This window comes from Sabethes cyaneus, chromosome 1 (assembly GCF_943734655.1).
Source record: "Sabethes cyaneus chromosome 1, idSabCyanKW18_F2, whole genome shotgun sequence".
In the NCBI taxonomy this organism is placed as follows: domain Eukaryota; kingdom Metazoa; phylum Arthropoda; class Insecta; order Diptera; family Culicidae; genus Sabethes; species Sabethes cyaneus.
Window position 1 is genome coordinate 136,766,653 of NC_071353.1, and position 21,964 is coordinate 136,788,616.

The window sequence follows — 21,964 nt, forward strand, 5'->3', positions numbered from 1 at the left end:
GCAGACAATGACCGTGTTTAGCAAAGCGTTTAGGGTAAATCAATATCCATCGCCGCGCCGCCGGTGCGGTGGTGCCGAATGAGTTGATATAGGAATTACGTCAAATTCACTCGGCGCGGCGCGGCGCTACAATAATAGGTATCGGTGACTAAATCCGGTTGTGATTTATGCTGACCGGATTAACCATATCCGTAGGTAATACGGATTCAGTAGGTTGTACTTCTGAAATAAACAACATGTTTACCGAAGTTGTCGACTTTTGTCATGTGCGCTTTTGGATTACACATTGGCCTGGATTAATGTCTCGGTGTCTTTTTTTGCAGCGTAGAAAAAAAGTACTTCACCTAGACCATTATCACGATAGCCAATCTCCAAAAATTGTAAAAGTATTTTTTATTTTTTGTACAACAGAAATAGCAACGAAACTCTTTGCTTGAAGGGATTTTAGTTTACAATCGTTGCTATTTAAAACCAATCTGTCTTCATAAACAACATATGGAAGTTGAAATTGTTAGTAGATTAGAACTTGTTCGAGGATCGAGGAAACCCCGGCCTTCTCCTAGGTTGATAACGATTTAATCATTTTTAACTTTTATTGATTTATTGTTTAATGTTTGTTATCACTATTATGATCGATTGGGTTTGAAGTTTCAATTCGTTGAATGATTATTAGATAATTTCTATAATATATTTATTTATTTATTTGCTTTGGAAATAATCGACATGTAGTGCGCAAGCATAGGACCCAGTAGACTAAGAACCGTTACGTGGATTATTCGATTGAGAATAGTACCTTCAATATGATAATCAAATATAATCGAATCTTGAAAGGTCATAACGTTGCATTTTGCGATACTGATAACGAGTTTGTTCAGCTGACACCAATTGACGAACACGTTTAGGAGCTCTTAAAAATGATCTATAAGCAAGCGAGAATGCCACATCGTTGAAGAAAATGACGAACCAATGTGGTCCCCGATTGCTCCCTTGTGGAACGCCAGACATATTAACAAAAGGTGAAGAGACGTATTGACCGTGCTTGACATACAGCGTTCTTCCAGTTAGGTAAGATGAAAACCACGACACCAGTCTACTGAATGCTCATCGGGAGGTGAAATTGGTTTCCTTTTCACTGGAACGTTTGAAATCAGTCACTGACTGAATAACATTGTTGAACTTGGGGGCCATATTATTGATGAACATCCGCGCAATTGTGGACACACTGTCAATCCACAGCTGATAGGGAAGCAGAAAGGCAGTCGAAATTGATTTTCCGAAAATTGAGTTCTTTGTTCCCTGTACTCGTTGCTATTTAGCTGTACAAGGCGGGGTTGATTATATTCGTCGCACACGAGGACAGTGTCACTTTGACAGGCGCTATTGCAGAGTTCACAGACTCACTACCGCGAATTGGGGAGTCTGCCTGAGATCTGGTAGAGTCTATAAAATACCACAAAATTCAGAAGGTAGCTCCGCCAAAGCGAACCAGTGCCGCTTAAAGCACTTTAGTTCCTGGAGTGCCAACAGGCACATTAGAATCGGCTCTCTTTGTCCCTTCAAAACCTGGCAGGCCTTCGTGATACGTTCAAAGCTCGGCAGTCGGCACCTTAGGCGATAAGTTCAGATGAGAGTTCTTGAGTTGCGCCGATCTGGCTCTGGCTCGGGCCTCTATGAAGGACCCGAATCAACCCTTGCATTGCATCACTGCTTGCAAAGATAACCACGGGATCACAGCAAGGCAACTACAACCAAGAGTGGAGATAGCGGCATAAGGGAGGGATCCAAGAGAATAGAATCATCAATCGAAGAAATATAAAACAACAATAACACTGGCACAACGCCAACCGCCCAAGTAACAATTTGAGTTTTACTTATAATGGCATTTATGACTAATTTGGGTCACAAAAACCGTTAAAAGAGTGTAATAAAAACTTCAATGTTACTGGGATGGAGACGTGAACACTTTCACAAAGAGTGGTAGGCTGCAACGATCACCAGTGCGGAACCCGCCGGTTATAGCGAGTATCAGCAGTAGTAAGCCTCCAAGAGAGCAGAAAGAACGACATAATATGGTCCTGCTGTGCCAGATGTTTAAACCAGCCATTTGTGGAAAAAAACATAGGAAAGTTACGATGGACCGTTTCACGTGACAAATTAAAATCAAATGCGAATGCAACCGGATTGAAAACTCGCTGTACACCAGTCAATGAGCTGTTTCGTTCGTAGTTGGTGCGTTGAAAAGGTAACCTTAGCATTGAATTGTTCTGCAGTGCCCTGGGACGCACGTTTAGATCAATCGCCCCAAGAATAGCAGGACAATCAATTCTTCCCTGCAATGTGTCGACAGCAAACAGAGTTCTTGCGATGTTCCTTCGTGTCTGAAGTGTCTTCAAGTGTATTAATCGGCATCGAATTTCATAACTCGGAAACTGGAACGGATTTCGCCATTGTATAGACGACGGAGAGCTAAGCGTAAGAAGTGGCGTTGAACTGATTTAATCCTTTGCATCCCGTTTTGGTAATATGGATGCCAGACATCGGAACCGTACTCAAGAGTCGAACGGACGAGTGAAGCTCTTAGCGATGCGGAAGACGAATCCTAATGTTCTGGTGCCTTGTCCACAATATGCAAATAAGCAAATATGCCGTTTTAACGATAACTGGCTATCTAATCCTTTACCTGGTCGACACATTGGATTTCTGTGCCACGTAACTTGTAGTTAAAAATGACGGGTTCTCTAATACGAGCAAAAGAAATAATGGAACACTTCTTTTCTTAGGATTGACGAGCATGCAGTTCAGATTGCAACTCGTAAAGGTCTCAAGCTCTTGTTGAAGACAAATTGCATCGTCCTTGGAACGTATCTCCAAATACATCTTCAAATCGTCGGCGGAGGATAAACGAGGGTCTCTGAATACATACTTGACATCATTGAAGTACAATAGGAAGATTAACGGTCGCAAATGACTACCTTGTGGGATTCTAGATGAGGCCGGAAACGCATTTGATTGAAAACCTGCAACTGTTGCAATCAGTTTCATGATTGTCAAAATCAACCGGATCATGCTGGATGCATTGTCCGAGGAATGCCGGTCGAAGGCCTATTATTATTGGAAGAGACTCTGAAGCCTAGGCTAAGCTGAAGGTTGCACTGTTCAACGAGGGTACCCTTAGCACTTTTTGTAAGGAAGGCCGCGACTCTATCATCGACGTCACCTTCGGTAGCCCATGCTTTATGCCGAACATGACCTGTAATAATGCACAAAGCTAGAAGCTGCGAGCGAAAGTGGAAGACGGCGGCCTTTGATTATTTATTTATTTATTTCTTCAACATTTAGTTGCACAGATTATTCGCTTAAGGCCTTAATTCTATGTTTATAGGTACATTTACTGATATTGAAGTCGAACACGCTTGACGTTTCATCAAAAGCGCGGCAGCACATAGTCCACGGCCATTGTGGTCATAGTTAGTACGATGGGAACGATGCCCTGGCATTATATAGCTACGCAGTTGCCTATGAGGGACATGTATGCAAATCAGACTAAGAAGTGGGCTCCAGTCGATATCCCCGTTGATTAGTCCGAAAATAAACATTCGCTGAAGCAGTTTTCTTCTGGCTGCTAACGTATCGATGTCAATAAGCCTGCAACGTTCTACATATGGAGGAAGATTCGTTGTATCGTTCCACGGTAGGACACGTAACGCATATCTTATAAAGTTTTTTTGGATGGACTCAATTCTATTTGCATGTACCGCGTAATAGGGTGCCCAAACAACGACCCCATACTCAAGCAAGCTCCGAGCGCATGCGATAGATGTCCTGAAAGTCGTTAGTGTTTCTTTTTAAAAACCGAGCGTTGCGTATGCCTTAGCAATAATCGTGGATACATGCACCGTGAATCTGACTTTCGTGTCAATGTAAATGCCCACGCTGTGTTCTATGCTACACTCGTGATGCAGCGGCTCGCGTAAACGGCTAGATGATATGACCCAGCATTTTGAAGCATTGATTTGCATGCCGTTCAATGTACACCAGCGTAAAAGTGAACAAATGAGGTTTTGATTTCACGAAATACCTTTAAATCGTCTGCGAACATATGCTTAGACGATCGCAGTCTATTGCACAAATCGTTAACGAAGAGAATAAAAATTAAGGGCCCAAGATGGCTTCCCTGAGGAACACCCGATGGTATCACAAAACTGGTCGAACTAACACCGTTAACGCTGGCAAAGGCTAAGCGATCGGTTAAATAGGACAGCATCCACTGAGTAACCCAGTTGACAAGGACGTGTTCGTTGAATCGTTCGGGTGAACAGTGGAAGATTGATCTTGAATTCGTGCGAGTTGACGGACACACCGATGAGGGCATGTGATGCCGAGAAAACTGGAGCCTAGAAATGCCCGGCGCGCAGCTTACTGGTGGAATGAGACACTTAGCAACCTTCGTGCTAGTCATCTTAGCGCCAGAAGACGCGTGCAGAGAGCCAGAACTGCTGCGGAGCATGAAGAGCGTCGCATGGTTTTCAAATTGGCGAGGACTGCATTGAAACTGGAGATAAAGCAAAGTAAACGCCACTGCTACATGCAGATGTGCCGAGATGCTGACAGCAACCCCTGGGGTGACGCATATGGCATCGAGATGGCGAAAGACAAAGGTCCTGTCCTGAGACTGCCAGGCAGATGTGACCGGATAAGCTGAAGGCTATCGTGGAGGAACTTTTCTCGACACACTAGCCTACGATGTGGCTCCTAACACCGTACAACGTAGAGGAGAGGGACAATGCCGACGGTCTGCAACGATGAACTAGTAGCAGTGGCTAGACGGCTAAAAACCAAGAAGGCGCCCGATCCGGATGGAATCCCTAACAAGACCCTGAAGGCTGCAATACAAGAGTTTCCGGACATATTCAGGATAGTACTGCAAAGATGCCTAGAAGATGGTCACTTCCCGGACCAATAGAAGCTGCAGAAGCGGAGTATCCGGCGTCATATAGGCCGATATGTCTACGGGATACTTGCGGAAAACTCATGGAGAGGATTACCCTGAACTGAACTGACGAAGGTGAAGGTGAACACGGTTTGACAAACGTGCAGTTCGGGCTCCGGAAAGAAAAGTCTACAGTGGATACTATCCGGACAGTAGTCGAGCGAGCCGCGAAGTCATCCAACCAGAAGCGAAGAGGAGACCGCTTTTTCGCCCTTGTAACGATCGATTCGTTGCAAAGAATGCAGGTCCCGGGATATCTTTGCAGAATTATGAAGAGTTACTTCCGGAACTAGATGATTGTTTACGAGGCCGCCAAGGGGCGTAAGACGATGAATATTCCGTTGGTAGGCCTACGCTCTAGAACGGGATGTACAATGGTGTACTGACTTTAAAGCTGCCCAGAGGTGCGGTGATCGTGGACTTTGCGGTGACCGACGAGTCACTGAAAGAGGTGGAAATGCTGGTGACAGAGGCGGTTGCAAAGGTCGAGAACTGGCTGCAGGGGGCAACCATCGGAGTGCACGTCATTACCACAACGCGTGCTGTCATCTAGAAGACGACCGGTTGAACTTCAACTGCCACGTGGACTACGTCTGTGAAAAGGCGGCGGAGGCTATCAGTCTGTGCTATCAGTGCTGCAGCCAGAATTATGCTGAATAGCTACGGTCCTAGTAGTAGCAAGCGGAGGCTGATAACTTTTCTCAGATAGTCAGATGGTTTCCGGTACGTACCGCCAGCAAGTAATAGCTTTCTATAAATCATCCACGCGCCTCGTTGCCAACAGCTATTTTTGCATCCAAAAAATGCAAAATACGTCTTCAAATGCACCGTTTTCTACCGTACTTTCTCTTTTAGGTCGGTTACCCTACTAGCACGATTGTTACAAAGTTATTCTTGTAACCGAAATATGTATTTCAGTCGTAATTCGGTTGCTTTAACTAAATCGAGCTAAAGTTACTCGTCAATGATTCAAACCTATATATAGGTGAGTAGTAACAACTGTCAGTAAAGTAAATGGTCGCAAAAGTGCTTGCATAAATTTAAATTTTGAGTGTATTTTGTGTAAAGTAACATTACATAACATTCGTCTTAAATTAGTTCAATTCCAATAGTTCCCCCTTCGCTTTAATTACCAATCGCAATTGTTGTTGAAAAGCGGTAAAGCTGGCACGCACGATATCCTGAGGAATTACAGGTCGGACTCGGTTATCCGGGTGAAATTTTTTTTTAAATGGGTTTTTGAAACGTGTTTACGTTGAAACCGTGTTTGCGATCGAAAAAAAAAAAATTTTTTTTACCCGGATTATCGAGTCCTACCTATAAATTCTTAATCTTTTCCAAACGTTGCTTGAAAGTATCCTCAGTTAATTTTTGGTGCTGCCTAGTTTGCCATGCATTTAACCCCATGTATAGAAGTCGAGAGGATTCAAGTCAGGCGAAGAGGCAGGTCGCTCTTTCGAAAAAATTAAATCCGGTAAATTGTCTTCACATCAAGCCTGTGTAGCTTTCTCCTAGTGAGACGGTGGTTTTTTGACGATGGGAAGAAAATGGTTCTTCAAACAAGAAACATTCTCATACCATCACACTGGAAACATTCTGGAACCTGTAAACAGCCAGTTGGTCCCGACTCCCGAGCATATGTCCTGCATATATCCGATCATTTTGTCGGTTGAAATTTTTTTCGTCCGAAAAAAGAATTTCAAAATTGTGAGAGAAATTCTTGCAATTTGTTGCACTAAAGACGTTTTACTAAACGATGATTTTTCCAATTTCGTTTAACGCACACCTCTCTTACCATTCTCGCTCTGTCACCTCTTATCTCTCTCGAAATTAAGTATGTAAACTACTCATAAATTTTTTTGAGGTCAACCATTTTGTTCTAGAAAGTAAAAAAACGCATGAACTCATGGTCAGAATGTTATCATACATTTTTCACAACAGATCGAATAAGCCCTGAATTTGTCAATTAGTTGTATTATAATAAAAGTTTTTGTGGAGCTTAAGATAAGGTGAGGTTAATTTTTTGGTAAGACTCTGATCAGATTGGACGGTAAGTCAAAACGGAAATAATTGAATACAAGTACTGTGCAAGCATCATATTCGATACAGTGCCTAATTCTGAACAGTTGCAAATTTTTCTTAAATATTGACAAAACTCTAGCTATTCAAACCATTTTAATAATATGAATTCATCAGATGTAGTGATTAAATTGTTTAAATTGCTGGAATTTTGTCAATATTTATGAAAAATTTGCAACTGTTCAGAATTAGGCACTAATATGGTGCTTGCACGGTATTACCGCAAAAAAATTAAAATATAGTTTTTCGAAAACGCATATTGGAATAAATTATCACGTTTGCAAAGCATAATTGACAAAATAGAAAATTTCATCCATTAAATCAGGAACGTGAAGTTTGTTGCACGATATCCCTTTATGATAACTTCTAAATTTAAAATATATAAGCAAGAATTAAAGGAAAATGGTCCCGTTAAAAACTAACTGCCGTTAATTACGTTTAAGAATAAAAGCTCAGCATAGTCAGGATTCAAAATTTGCGAAATTTATTCTGAGCTATTAACAAAATTTGATTCTAAAACTCAAAGTTTTCACTAAATTCCACTAAATTAGCTAAAATTGACTACTTCCTTCCAATTGTAACCACTCTTCCGATCACCTATCGTTTAAAATAGTGCTTATACAGCGGCACGTGGTCACTCGGCTTGGTTTCCTTCGGTTTGAACATGCCCTGATCGACCAGATACTTCGGTCGGTGAATTTCCGGATGCTCCTTCAAATGATCAACCAATATCTTCACCGACCGCAGATGACAGATACCTTTGAAAACCTTCTGGAAAGTTTTCGTTTCCTCCGGAAAGTTCGGCACAATTTCCTCGATGTCATCAAAGCGCTTGAAGCGGCGCATGTGCATCGGAAGCGTGCGGCCGAAAGCGATATGACGCTCGCGAACTTTCGCCTCCCGTCGGTCGCTTCGCATTACCTGGGCGATTTTACGCTGCAGAGCCATCTGGAAGAAAATAACGGAAATGTTGCAGTGCTTTCAGATAAAGTTCGCTCACTCACATAATTCAGGTTCCAATCTTTGGCCACCTCATCCGGAATGGCGCGAATTTCCTTCGGTTCGACACAGAGTGCTTTCGCCGAGTCGCCCTCCACCCCGATCGAAAACAGCTGTTTGATGATGTCTTTTGTGATGTTGGATTTTTCCGCTCCGAGGGTGTTTAACCATTCAGCAAAGTCCTGCGCCCCGAGGTCGATAAGTTCCTCGACCTGCTCGAAGAGTGGCTTCTCCAGCAGTTTTTTGTCCGATCGGTACAGCTTCGTTTGCCACTTTATGCGTTCTTTGCGAGTTTTCTTCAGAAAGTTTTCCATCCAATTGACCTCCCGCAGTTTCAGTTCACGCGGTTTTGTTTTAGGTTCGATTTTCATTCCGAACTTTGACTGGCGAACCCCATCGGCATCGTCGTCTTCGTCATCACCCATTTCAGGACTCATACTGTCGGAATCTTTTATATCTTTACCACCGTCATAGCGGTATGCGTTCTTCAAGCGACTTTTAATAATTGCTTCGAATTCACGCAGGTCGTACGGGGAAAGTTGAATAATTCTTGCCGTTTTTCCATACAGATGACGAGGCACGACGTGAGTTAAATCTGGATCCACACGTCGGTGCTGGAGCTCCTTGAGAACAAAAAATTACAAATTGGCAGCCTTGTGCCCTTTTTAGTCAGAAGCCAAATACCTTTTTCAAACGTTCCTCTAATTGTTGGATAAACCTTCGCATCTCTACCTTAATGGCAGGATCACTAGTTTCATATTTGGAAGGCCTAATCTTGTATTTATGGGACATTTTTTGCACTATTTCAAACGTTTTTGCTGTGAAGGTTAACAATTTAATTCGTGTGTTCCTCCTGCAAGTGGACAGTTGTTTATTTTGAATCGAGCACAGGTTCTAAGCCGTTGCTATTGATACCGCCACGTTTAGTGACGGCACATGCGTTCTGCTTAATTCCTGGTTTAATTCTACTGACATGTCACTTTGAAGCTTTTATTATGAACATTAACAGATTATTCAATTCGCCACTGAGTTTTTTCTTTGTTATTTTATTACTAAGCGAAAATTTTCAGAGATGGCGACCATTCGCAGCATTTGCAGCAACTGTTTGCTTACTTAAAAATTGATTGTTGGCAATTTCTAGTCAAAATAAATAGACTAAAATCGATGTTATACTTGAAGTTGTAAAATTTTATTTAATCTGCGTTATTTTGATTTCATTAACATGCTGCTCAACTATTTCTCGCTGAAATAATTTTTTTATTATACATTTTGTTCTCAATATTTTACTTTAAAATTCCATTATGCGTCGCTTAAGTTCTTTTAACAGGCCCAGTCTCAGTCCCATCAAAAATAAAAATCAGTAATAAAAAAAATCAAGAATCAAAAATCTAGAAGACCGAATTTCAAAACCCAAAATTAATAATTAAAATTCCAGTTTCAGCTCGGCAGTTCAAAAGTAGAACAACCAGAAAGTCGAAATAATTGAACAATCAAAAATTTGTAAAGTCGAAAGGACAAACAGGTTAAAAGACAGAAAGATTAGAAGACTAAAAGACGGAAAGTCTAAAAGACTGAAAGTCTAAAAGACTGAAAGTCTAAAAGACTGAAAGTTTAAACGATTGAAAGTCTAAAAGACTGAAATTCTAAAAAACTAAAAGTTTGAAAGACTGAATGTCTTAAAGACTAAAATTATAAAATGAAGACAAAAAGAAGATAAAATGAAGACAAAAAGATGTCAAAAAGGAGACAAAGAGCAGTCAAACAGTAGTCAAAAGGAATTCGAGAAGAGAACAAAAGGAAGATAAAAAGAAAACAAAAATACGGTAAAAAAGATATAAAGAAGGTAAAACGAAGGTAAAAAGAGGATTAATAGAGGGAAAAAATACAAAGAGAAGGCAAAAACGAAGATATAAAGCTGACAGAAGGAAGACAAAAAGAAAGAAGTTTAAAAGCAGATAAAAAGAAGACAAAAAGAAGACAATTAGAAGAAAACGGAACCCCAAAAGACTACAATTATATGAAAACAGAACCCAAAAAGAAGACGGAAAGAATACAAATATCGGGCAAAAAGCAGACAAAATGTGAATATAAAGAAAAGAGTATCCAAAAAGTCAAGAATCAAAAGTTAAAGTCAAAATGTCAAAAATTGAAAAGTCAGAGACGAAAATTAGATAACACAAACTCAAAATTTGGAAGGCCAGAAAGAAAAATAGACAGGGAGTCAGAAAGCGATAAAATTGGAAAAAAAGAAAGTCTGATAGCGAAACAGCTAGAAATTTAGAAAGTTAAGAAGTTAAAAAATGAGACAGGTAAAAACAGATTTACAGGAAATAAGATAAGGAAATCAGAAAAATAGCAAGTCAGAATGTTCGTAAGTGAAAATGTCAAAACTTCAAACAGTCTTCAAAAAAGGAAATGACAAAGTCGGAAAACCGGAATGTTGGAAAGTCAAAAATTCCATGTCAGAAAATAAAATCATCAGTAATTCAGAAAAATATAAAGTGAAGATACTAGAAAGTAAGAAAGGCAGAAGATCAAAAAATGAGAAATCTAAAAAGTGAGAAAACCAAAAGATCCGAAAGCCATCCAAAATCAAGGTCAAGACAAAAACACGAGGTTGATCTATCTCCCATAGGAACGGAGCCTTCAACCCGAAGATCCGCGTTGAGAATCGCGGCTAACACGCTAACAAACGAGCAACGTCACTTCGCAAGTGCCTGTACAGTTTCGTCGTACCGTGAGTAAAACGAGTTATATTAAACTTCTCAATTCGGTGGTTCGATTACAATAGATCGAGGGGGAGGCACAATTTGTGTCTATAAATAACCCAACCCACCAGATGGTGGAGTTTGAAGAAAGGTCGCGCGCTTAATAAGGGGGTTGTGCAGTCTCCTTTTGTCCAGCACCTCTATGGTTCAAAAGTACATTAGCACCAGCGAGCTACATGCCCTGGCGGGTGTTGAGGGTTCGAATCCGGTTATAATCTCAGATTATAGCTCGATTCGACCCATGCACCTTCCAGCATTAGACAAAAGGTAGGAGTCACAACGACTACTTGTTAAGCGTAGTTACTAATAACTTTCTCCTTTCTCCTCACTCTAAAATTTTATTACTTTCTTCTACCGTTCCTTCGTCACTTATAAAAGAAATACCGTTTCAAAAAATATTAATATAAAAATCACAATCACAATCACAAAATGGGTAAATCCGAAAGTTATAAACTTAGGAAGTAAGAAATATAAAAAGTCAGAATTTTTGAGAAAATCAAAAGTCAGCAGTCAAAAAGTTGCAAAATCAAAATGCGAGAAATTGAACAAAAAAAAAATTAAAGGTTGAAAAGTGAAGTAGACGAAAAGCTTATAAGCCGAAAAGTTGAAATGTTGAACTCGAAAGGTCGAAAAGACTAAAAGGCGGAGCCAAAGGCGAAAAGCCGAAAAATGAACAAGTGGAAAAGTCTAAAAATTAAAAAATCGAAGGTCGAGAATTCGAAAAGGCGAAAAGTCGAAAAATCGAGAAAATAACAAATCGAAGGTCGTAAGGAAAAAATATGGAAAAGTCAAAAAAGTCCGAAAGTCCGAAAATCAGAATAGTAGAAAACCAGAAAATATCAAAACCAGTAAATCAGGTAGTTAGAAAATCAAAAAGCCAGATAATTTGAAATTCCAAAATTGGAAAATCAGACAACCAGAAAATAAGAAAAACAAAAGACCCGAAAGTCAAATAATCAAAACGCCAAAAACCAGAAAATAAAAAAAATCAGAAACTAAGAGAGTTTGGTAGTCATGAAAACCAAGAGGTAGAATGCCAAAAAGTTAGCAATTTGAAAAAACAAAAAGCACGAAATTTGAAAAGCCCGTAAACAAGCAGTCAAAAGATTAGCCATTCATAGAATTAATAAGTCAGAAGCACAGAAGTCAGCAAGCCGAAGACAGAAAGTGAGAAAATTAGAATGCCAGGGCATCAGAAAGTCAATAAATCAGAAAAACGGAAGTCAGCCCAAGCAACAATGTGAGTTTTATTATACTCTTATGGTGGTCTTCAAGACCAATTTTGGTCTTAAATGACATCATATGAGTGTAATAAAACCCAAATTGTTACTTGGGAGGAATTTAAAAGCTTAGAAAATTTGAAAGTTCGAACGTCTTTTGAGTCAGTCAGAATGTCAGAATGTTTTCTGGCTGCCGGAATAGACAAAATATTAGAAATACAAAAGATTAGAAATCAGAAAATCGGAAAATAAGGAATTTAAAACTCAGAAAGTTTAATGATTAGAAATTGAGAAAATCCGAAAGTCATAAACTCAGAAACTGAGTTTAACGTCAGATGACAGAAGCTCGGAAAGTCGGAAAGACAGAATTAAAGAAAATTATAAAGTTAAAAAGTTGGAGTTGGTAAGCGATAATATTAGAAATTTAGCAAGTTAGAGTGGGAAACAGGTAGGAAATTAGAAAATCAAGAAGCTGGGAAGTCAGCAAGTCCGAAAGTCAAAAAAATTTGCAATTCAGAAAATACAAAAGCCAGTAGGTTAGAAAATAAAAAAATCGGAGTAGCAAAGTATCTGAAATCCGAAAATATAGAAAGTCTGAAAATCAGAAATTCAAAATGTTTCAAGTTAAAAGATTGGAGATTCACAAAATCAGAAAGTCAGAAACTCAGAAAACCATGAACTAACAAAATGTGGAAGTAAGAAATTGAGAAAACCAAAGAGTCAGAAAGCCCGAATGCCTGGTTGTCAAAAAGCTAAAGGCCGAAAAATAGAACGACAGAAAGTTAGAAAGTCCGAAAGTAAGAAGCAGATTAACAGAAGTTGAGAAAATGAGAAGGTCAGAAAACCAGAAAATTTGAAAGTCAGGAAATTTGAAAGCCAGAAAATCTGAAAATTGGAAAACTCAAAGATACGAAATTCAAAAAGTTGGAACGTCAACAGATTAGAATATGAGAAAATCGGAAAGCCACAAGCTCAGTTAGTGAGCCAAAAATCAGAAGCCCATAAAGTGCGAAAGCCAGAAAGTCGGAGTTTCCGAGAGTCAGAAAATCAGAAAATCATTGTGTTAGAGGACGAGAACATCTGAAAATTAGTAAGTCAGAGAGAGAAACAGAAAAGAAGTTTGAAAGTCAGAAAGCAAGAAAGCTATAGTATCAGGAAATCAGAAAGACAGAAAATCAGCTAGAAACTCAGAAAATTATAAACTACGAAAGTCAGAAAGCCCAAAAGATAGGAAATCAAAATCCTAAGGCAGGAAAACTGAAAACAGAAAATTGGAAAGTTCGAAAGTCAGAAAGCCCAAACTTTGGAAGTTGAGAAAATCAGGAAATTAAAAACTCGGAAAGTTTGAGTCGGAAATTCCGATTTCGGAAATGCAGTCAGTAAGAAAATTGGAAGCCCGGAAAATAAGAAATTTGAAAAAAGTACTGTAAAAGTCAAAAGATTAGAAATTACTCCGACAATCACAAACTCAGGAAGTGAATTAGAGGTCAGAAACTCAAAAGGCTGAATGTTAGAATGTCAACATGTTAGAAAATAAGAACGGTAAGAATATAATCATAAAAAAGGAAACCAGAAAGTCTTAAGGTTAGTGAGTCTGAGCGGGAAACAGTTAATAGGTTAGAAAGCCCGAAAACCGGTCTAAAAGTCAGAAAGCAAGGGTAAGTCGCTTAGAACATTGTTGCAGGCTCAATTTAGGGAACAGCTTACCTCATTGATTACAATTGCGGTACATTCATTTCACAGTTCATGGCACGCTGTGGCCCACCTTTTTGACATTTAAATTTTGAAATGTTAGGAATTGGCAGCCCTGCCAATGTTTGTTATTGTCAAAACGATCAAAACAGTCTGACTGGGCGCAGGCGAGTTTGACAGGTTTCAAACGAACAGCACCTCAGCGGCACAGTAAAGCACAGACTGAACAAAATTTCTATGAATGAGGTGAACGGAATGTTCTCAGCGACTTACCCTTGTCAAAAAGTCACAAAGCCAAAAAGTCAGAGAGTTAGCCAGTCAGAAGATCGAAAAATCAAAAAGTCAAAAAGTTGAGAAGGCGACAGGTCGAAAAGTTGTAAAGTCGAAAGATCGAAAAGTCGAGAAGTAGGAAAGTCGTAAAGTCGAAAATTTGAAAAATCAAAAAGCCGTCAAAAGTCGAAACATCAGAAGTCAAAAGCCGGTAAGTTAAAAGTTGAAAATGCGAAAAGTAAAAAGTCAGAAATCAAAATTCGAAATTCAAAAGTCGAAAAGCCAAAGTCAAACATCGAAGAGTTTATAGTTGAAAAATTAGTAGTCTAAACTCGAAAAGTCGAGAAATCGAAAAGTTGGAAAGTCGAAAGGATGAAAAGTTGGAAAGTAAAAAAGTCGAACAATCTCGAAAAAATCGATCGTAAAATCGAAAAATCAAACATTCGAGAAGTCAAAAAGTTGAAAGACCGAAAAGTCGAGAAGCAGAAAAATAGAAATATCGAGAAGTCCAAAATATAAAAAATCAAAAAGACAAAAATCGGAAAGTTAAAAGCCGAAAAGTTGAAACGTCAAAAAGTCGAAAAATCAAAGTCTAACACTAAAAGTCGAAAAAAGTAAAAGTCAAAAAGTCGTCAATCCGAAAAGTGAAAAGTCAACATTCGAAAGTCCAAAGCAGAAAGGTCCGTAAAGTCGAAACACCGAAAAATCAAAGTGGAATAGTCGGAAAGTCACCAAGTCAAAATGCTGAACAATCGTGAAATTGAAAAGTCGTAAATTTTGAATCAAAAATTCGTTAAGTCGTAAAATCGAAAAGTCGAAAATTCGAACAATCAAAAAGTCTAAAAGTCTAAACCTCAAAAAGCCGAAAAGTCGAAAAATTGTAAAGTCGTCAAGTCTGAATGTTTGATTTCGAAAAGTTGAAGAGTAGAAAAAAAAGAAAGATTGAAAAATGAAAGATTGAAATGTCAAAAAGTTAAAACGTCACAAGGTCGAAAAATCGTGAAATCGAAGAGTCGAAAGAGCCGGAAAGTCGAAAACTTTTAGAGCTGGATAAGTCAAAAGGCCGAAGAGTCGAAAACACGAAAAGTCGAAAAGTAAAAAATCGAAAAGTTAGACAAGTCTGAAATTCAAAACCACCGAAATTCGAAGAATCGAAATGTAAAAGTCGAAAAATTGAAGAGCCAAAAAGTTACATATTCTAAAAATCGAAAAGTCGTAAAATCGAAAGACCAAAAAGACGAAAAATCGTAAAATTATAACGTCGAAAAGCCAATAGGTCTAAAACTCGCGTCGCTAAGTCGAGAATTCGAAAACTTAAAAAGTCGGAAAGACGAAAATTCTAAATGTTACAAAATCGAACAGCGGAAAATCAAAAAATCGAAAAGTTAAAAAGCTGAAAAGCCAAAAGTCGAAAAATTAAAACATTAGAAAAATCAAAAAGATCAAAAATATTTTAAAAATTGGAAGGTCGTAAAGTCGAAAAGTAGTAAAATCGAAAAACCAAAACGATGAAAAATCGTAAAATTAAAACGTCGAAAAGCCAACTGGTCTAAAACTCGCGTCGCAAAGTCGAGAAGGCAAAAAATCGGAAAGAAGAAAATTCGAAATGTTACAAAATCGAATAACGGAAAATCAAAAAACCAAAAAGTCAAAAAGCTGAAAAGTCAAAAGTCCAAAGATTAAAAGATTAGAAAAATCAAATAGTTCAATAGTTAGTAAGTAAAAATTTAAAACTCAAAAAATCTGGAAAGTCAGAGAGTAAGAAAGCGCGGAAGTCAGCGGGCTAGAAATTTTGCTAGTCAGAAAGAGAAGCAGTTAGGTAGTTGGAAAGCCAGAAAGAGGGAAGGTTAGAGTATCAGAAAGTCAGGCAGTTAGGAACTCATAAAATAAGAAAGTCGGACAGTTAGAAAATACGAAAATCTGAAAGCCAAAGAAAAAAAAACGAGAAAGTCAAGAGGTCTGAAATTCGGAAAGTTAGAAAGCCAAACGGACAGTACATCAAAAAGTCAGCAAGTCAGAATATTAAAATGTAAAAAGTCAGAACGCGAAAAAACCAGAGTATGAATTCAACGAGATTATTATTGACTTGTACTTTTTTAATCCTGTCGATGCCGTGTCGAAACAATTTAATTGATTTTGACAAAATAGTTGTTGATACGCAGATATTTTCATATTTCAGTCACTGGTGTGTAAGCAGACATCTACCATACTCTGTATTCCATGAAATAAATTCTTTTTTTTGCTTTATATACGTCTTATCGTCAATTCAGGGGCAACACCTGACAGAAAAAATGCAACAACTTTCAAAATAAACTCACCGGAAGAGCGTGGGAAAGCTAGTTAATTTTCTCTCCGCTCTCCGCTCTGTTTTTCCGATTATGTGTAATTCCCCTCCAATCAGTGGGTGATGAGCAAAACTCGGAAGTCTCAGAGAAAATCGAAGCGAAGAGCGGAATTGTTCGGTGCGTCCTTCGGTTACTGGTTGCAGAAGAGCAAATACGAACAGTTGTTTTCCACCCATCCGGCGCTTTGGCCATTCCATTCCAAAACAGTTCGTCCGGTGACTTCAACGTGAATGGTACGTTGTTGCGTGATGGTTTCCTTCGAAACCGGCCTGCCTGCCTGCCTGCATGCTGTCAGGTTGAACATATCGTTACAACTGTAATAGCACACATTTAATGAAACAAAAAAAGCGACTCGTTAATAGGTTCTGTTAAAGGATTTTACGATTGTGGTGGTTAAAATGTAATCGTTTTGTCGAAATGCTTCGCATTTAAAATGATCGTTTTTGCTTTTACCAATGTTTGGGACGATTTATTCGAGTCGTTTGAATAATCCTTCCAAATTGCTCCGAATTTTAATTGGGTTGAATTATTATTATTAGTGTTCACAATTAAATTGTTCTTTGTTTAATTGTGTTTTAACTGTAAGTGCTGGAATATTTTTAAAATAGTTTGAAAAAATACTGTCCAATTAATGCGATCCAGAAGAATAAAGTATGGAAATTATTATTTGCGTTGATTGGTGGAGAAAACTTGGAGTTTATAACCAAATTACTGTTTTACATGAACGTGATTTATCATTCGTCCTGAATATAACCGCCTAATTGTTTCTGGTGGATAAATTCAATTAATTTTATGAGATTAATATTTGAGGAGATGACTTAATTTACGTCATTGCTCGACTCAACCGTTTATTTTCAGGAAAAGCTTACATCATTCTGGTAGACACGAAGAATAGTTCAGATACTTTTTCAAGAATAATATTATCATATTGTGCAAAGGAACTTTTTAGTCAGCCCAAAATAAACCCTTTCTGTGTTCTCACGAATAGCTTTTTTTCAGAAAAATCTAGTTTTACAGCTAACATTTGTGTATTAACTGCATACCGACATGGCTCACGACAGTTCACTACATATTTTAATTTATTCGGGTTGAAGCATATAAGATAAAAAAGAGGATATAATTTCAGAGGAAAATTTTCACGTCTGATAATTATCCGTCCAAAAAACGGTGACTCTTGCACGAATTGTGGCTGAGCTCATCGGCTGGCTAGTAAGACTGACTGTAAGCATAGTGACCATCAGGCTCGATGTTTCACGCAAAATTAAAAATAAAAAAAAGTTGCATCCACGTATCCCGGAAGTTGATGACCCGCACGGTTGCCCTTTAGGTTGGTTGCTTCATCAAATTAAACAGTGGAAAAACATGTCCGTCGTATCCACGTCAATCACGGTGCTGATGCTGGCTGATGCGATACGATAACGATGTTGTCATCAACCGGTGCTCATCACGAGCGATCCGAACCGAGCGGTCCAGTACTCATAGCAGTCGACAGCATGCAATACCTACCGGGAAAAGGTTAATTGTAGCGTTATTGTTTTCATTAGTTTTCCGCGGCTCCGTACACGTGTAGATACATAATTATCAACCTGTGTGTAATGTTCACAAGCAGAAATTTTTCGGTTCGCTGCTCGGTTTGGGGGTCTGCCACGAGCGCGTCGCGGGAGGTGCCATTATTATGATAAATCATACCGCGCGTTTATGTTCCGACGAGGAAAATAACAATACATCAATCATGTTAGGATGAAGCAATCACTTCGCGGTGGCATAAATGCATATTTCAATCGCACATACTGCAAGTTAATTAAAAATCATATATGTTAATGAGCTCCATTTTGGTGCAGGTCGAGACAGGCTGGCAGACAGGCAGGCTGTCGCTGAACAGAACAGTGAACATTGAGTACACCTCACCACTCACAGGAACAATGTGCTTTGACGCCCATTGAGCCGCAAAAAGGGGGTGATGTGTGTGTGTGTGTTTGTGCATAAATCCGCGGTTCAGCTCGGAACCATGCGCTGGTAGAAAATAATGCTGGACTCGTAGTGAATCATTGAAGGTTCCATCACACAATAGGTTACGGCTGACGTTACAATTGGCTTGTTTAAATTTCAGTTTATTAATTAGACGGAGTTAGTTAATGTGTTTGTATTGTCAGAATCAATTGCAATTTGTTTGGAAATTGAAACAAGCATGGTCTTTGGTTGACATAATTGTTGAAGATATTTTCTACATAATAGTTTAAACCGTGATTGACGGCAATAGTCGTAGTCATAAAATTACATAATTTAACATTTCATAAAATAACATGAACATGACATGACCTAGATTGTTTCCTTGCGGTACCTTTTAATTGGTAGTCTAAGTCCAAGCCCAAGCCTACACCTATGTTCAAGTCGACAAAATCGATCAAGAGCAGGGGGTATTTGTGCACTTTTACAATACTGTTTACTATCAGGACATCAACCTGATCTACGTTCGGATACATATATAGTGCCATGTTTGAATTTTCATAAATCCGATATCTCCCTGTCTTATTGAACGAAAAACGGTCGATGGCAGTTTTGCAGGTTAAGAGAAATGCTTTTGTATGTTACTATTATGTTTTCGTTTTGTAGTAGTATAGATTCCCTTACCTTTTCTCTGGACGCTAGACAAGCAAAAACATCTGCTATTATTCTCAGTTACTTTTCGCTCATTAAGCATTGTAACAAGTATCTCGATTATCCTGGTTCGATTTTAGTCAACTGTGTTGGAATATTCCGCCATTTTACTGCGCCATTGTCGTAACCGGGTCGCTCGCCGTACGGAAAATTATGCGCATCGATGATCCGTACTATTCCGTACTCGTAGCGGTGAGTTCAACTTCACTTTATTTTCGCATTTGAACAAAGAACACCCGTACGAGGTGTGTCTGTTCTTACCTACTTTCTATCAACTTACTTATATTTCCTCATGAATGGCACATTACATTCTGTATGTTGCAATCCATATAAAAGTGGCGATAAAGTGCGTGATGCGGGACCTCCGGTTGATAATTATTCAATTTCAGCTGCTTTTCATCCAGTATCGAACAGTTCTTTTACAATTATAGTAAATTTAGCACGAGACACTCGTGGAATGTGCTGCCAACAGCATCAGACTCTCTAATTCTCACGAATATCCCTCGCAAAACACACTATCATTCGCTGTCCTCCATCGTGACCACGGCGGATGGCCGTTTTGAAATTTATTACACAAACGGGAGATCATCACTCGTGTCACTGCATCTTACTTGTTTAATCTCTTTTGTACTCCGCCTGCAGCTGAACGGACAGTGCTCAAACTGATGTCTGTGTTACTAAAACTTCTCGTTTTCCGCACAGGCTTCGGCGCTCAATGCGCAACCTATTCCGTAGACCGTAGCTTTGGTTTGGAAAATGATTTTCATCTATTTCAAAGTACAGAATGTGTGAAAAAATCAAACATTCATGTTCAACTCATTTTGGCTCGATATTACCAATTTTTGCCTTGAGATGGTTCTGGCGGTTCATCGGATTAGTGTCATTTGGATACTGGGTATTTTTCAAAACACTTGACTCCCCACAATGGCTCATGCTACCGACACGGCGAGTCTTTCTGAATCATCTATAAAGCGTTATCAGCCTGAAAAAGGTGAATAAAGAGGCAGTGAGTAATAAAAAGTAAATACATAATAAGAAGTGAGTTAGGAAAAGTGAATAATGAAAGCTGAGTAATGTTAAGTGAGTAATGGTTTTTAAAAGCAGCACAAATATTTTGGCGTTTAAAAACGTTGCTAACACTCCGGCCTTTCATTTTTCGAACTTTGACGTAGGACTTCGTCTTACAGCAAGGTTTGGGATAAGGTGTCATTCCGAAAAATCGAAAAATAACGACGTAACGAAAATATGAAATATTTTAAACGCTTATAGCTCTGTCAATTATGAATGGATTTTGATGGTTTATGTACCGATTGACCCGTAATAGACGTAGCAAGTATGTAATTTCTATTATAACGTTCTTTTTCAATCACTAATTAGTGAAAATTATCGAAAAGTTCCAAGGACAGATAATGTTTGCCATTTTGGGTTAGGTTGTGTTTTTTATCGACTGACGACTAACAGTTACAAGGACAGATATTTCCATACATTTTCTTCGTGATCACCTTACTTCACAGGTAGGGACGAAAGTTAAATACATCATCTGTTTACTGTGATTTCGATTGCATTATTTTTAGAAAAAAAAATGACAAACCCCCCTCGTCCCAACAGGTCGAAGATTCTTTCCGGCATTCAGACTTAAACTTTTTAGATATCTATGCTTGGGAAGCATGCCAGAGCAAGTGATAAAGTCCTCTCGTTCTAACATGATTTCTTAGGACCACGATAACCTAGTACAATTTGATGTCCTGAAAGTTAACAGTTTAGCGATCAACCATATCTTGTGCCCGATTGTTTCCACATACTGCAAGAATTTATTCAAAACTGATGTCTTATATGAAAAAGGGGTTGACGGAATATTCTTGCATGAACGAAGACGCATTCGTAAAACAACTTTTTTTCCCTAACAGGTCATTTCTTTCAGGGAAAACGAATAGAATATTTGATATAATATGACAATATTGTTTGATGGAGGGCGAATAAAACACTGGTCATAATAAAATACGACCAACGTAACACACTTCGGCTGGCTCAATCGCAGGGGCGTATGCTATCCTTACTCGCTGTCTCTCGTACGGATTGGAAATTGAGATTGGGATTGAGATCATAATTGTCACGTCAATCAACAACATGCTGTCGGCCGTACTTTTGGACTCTGTCTATCAACACTCTCAGACCGACACTAAATTGTTCAACAATTTCTCTGCTTTACACAGCTTTATCGTAAACAAACTCTAATCTAAAATTTTGCTCATCAACTTATCAACAAAAGGTCAGTTGCTAGCGGCGGACGGCTGCAATTCGCAGTAGGCCATTTGTTGATTGTTTGCAAATAAACGCGAAACGTGCCTACGTCACAACGTTCGTTTAGTGCGGTAAGTTGACCAGTTCCAGTGCGGTAGGCCACAGCTTCGTCCGGTAAATGTCGAGCAGTGCGAATGCCGATAACTGTTTGTTCATTAAATCTAAAATATTCTGTTTGATTTCACAAACGATTGACAGGAAGGAATTTATAATTAGTCGCTCAACCTAGGGTGCAGTTGCAACGGTACTTTAAGACGAACGTTCGAACTGAACGGTTCGATACATCGTACCATGAGCTGCTGCTGCCGACCAGGTCGACTATCGGCCGGTACGCCACCATCCGGGACGAAAGTCCCAGGCGATTGTTCATTATCCACTCGCCAGACAGCAAAGGTCGTCCACACGGTTCACACATACACAGCAGTGCAGTCCAGCAGCAGTCGAGTGGACAAAAGCACTTAAGCCGTTTTCCGTTCCTGTGTCAGGTTGATAAATAGGCCGCAATCAGGAAGCGATCATAAATTAATTATGAGGCGATAATTCAATATCATGCTAATCTTCACAACACAACCGACCGTTGATGGCAATTGCCTCCACCAACAACGTAAGAGTCAACCGGGAGCTGTCATCATCGGGGTTGGC

At 39.0% G+C, this 21,964-nt stretch overlaps 1 protein-coding gene across 1 annotated transcript; it reads right to left on the reverse strand.

Moving 5' to 3' along the window:
* Positions 1-7,666: 7,666 nt before the first annotated feature.
* On the reverse strand, positions 7,667-8,860 carry LOC128746274 (uncharacterized). The gene is made up of 3 exons (XM_053843323.1): positions 8,753-8,860; positions 8,074-8,691; positions 7,667-8,017 (listed from the first exon to the last, which is right to left on the reverse strand). The coding sequence occupies exons 1-3, from the start codon at positions 8,858-8,860 to the stop codon at positions 7,667-7,669; spliced, it is 1,077 nt and encodes a 358-aa protein (XP_053699298.1).
* Positions 8,861-21,964: the final 13,104 nt, after the last annotated feature.

Excerpts from the sequence above, each read along its gene's own strand:
- LOC128746274 (XM_053843323.1), bottom strand. The coding sequence starts at position 8,860 with ATGTCCCATAAATACAAGATTAGGCCTTCCAAATATGAAACTAGTGAT. Across the intron at positions 8,692-8,752 it reads TAGAGGAACGTTTGAAAAAG|GAGCTCCAGCACCGACGTGT; the intron begins GTATTTGGCTTC and ends TTTGTTCTCAAG. Across the intron at positions 8,018-8,073 it reads AAGATTGGAACCTGAATTAT|ATGGCTCTGCAGCGTAAAAT; the intron begins GTGAGTGAGCGA and ends ATTTTCTTCCAG.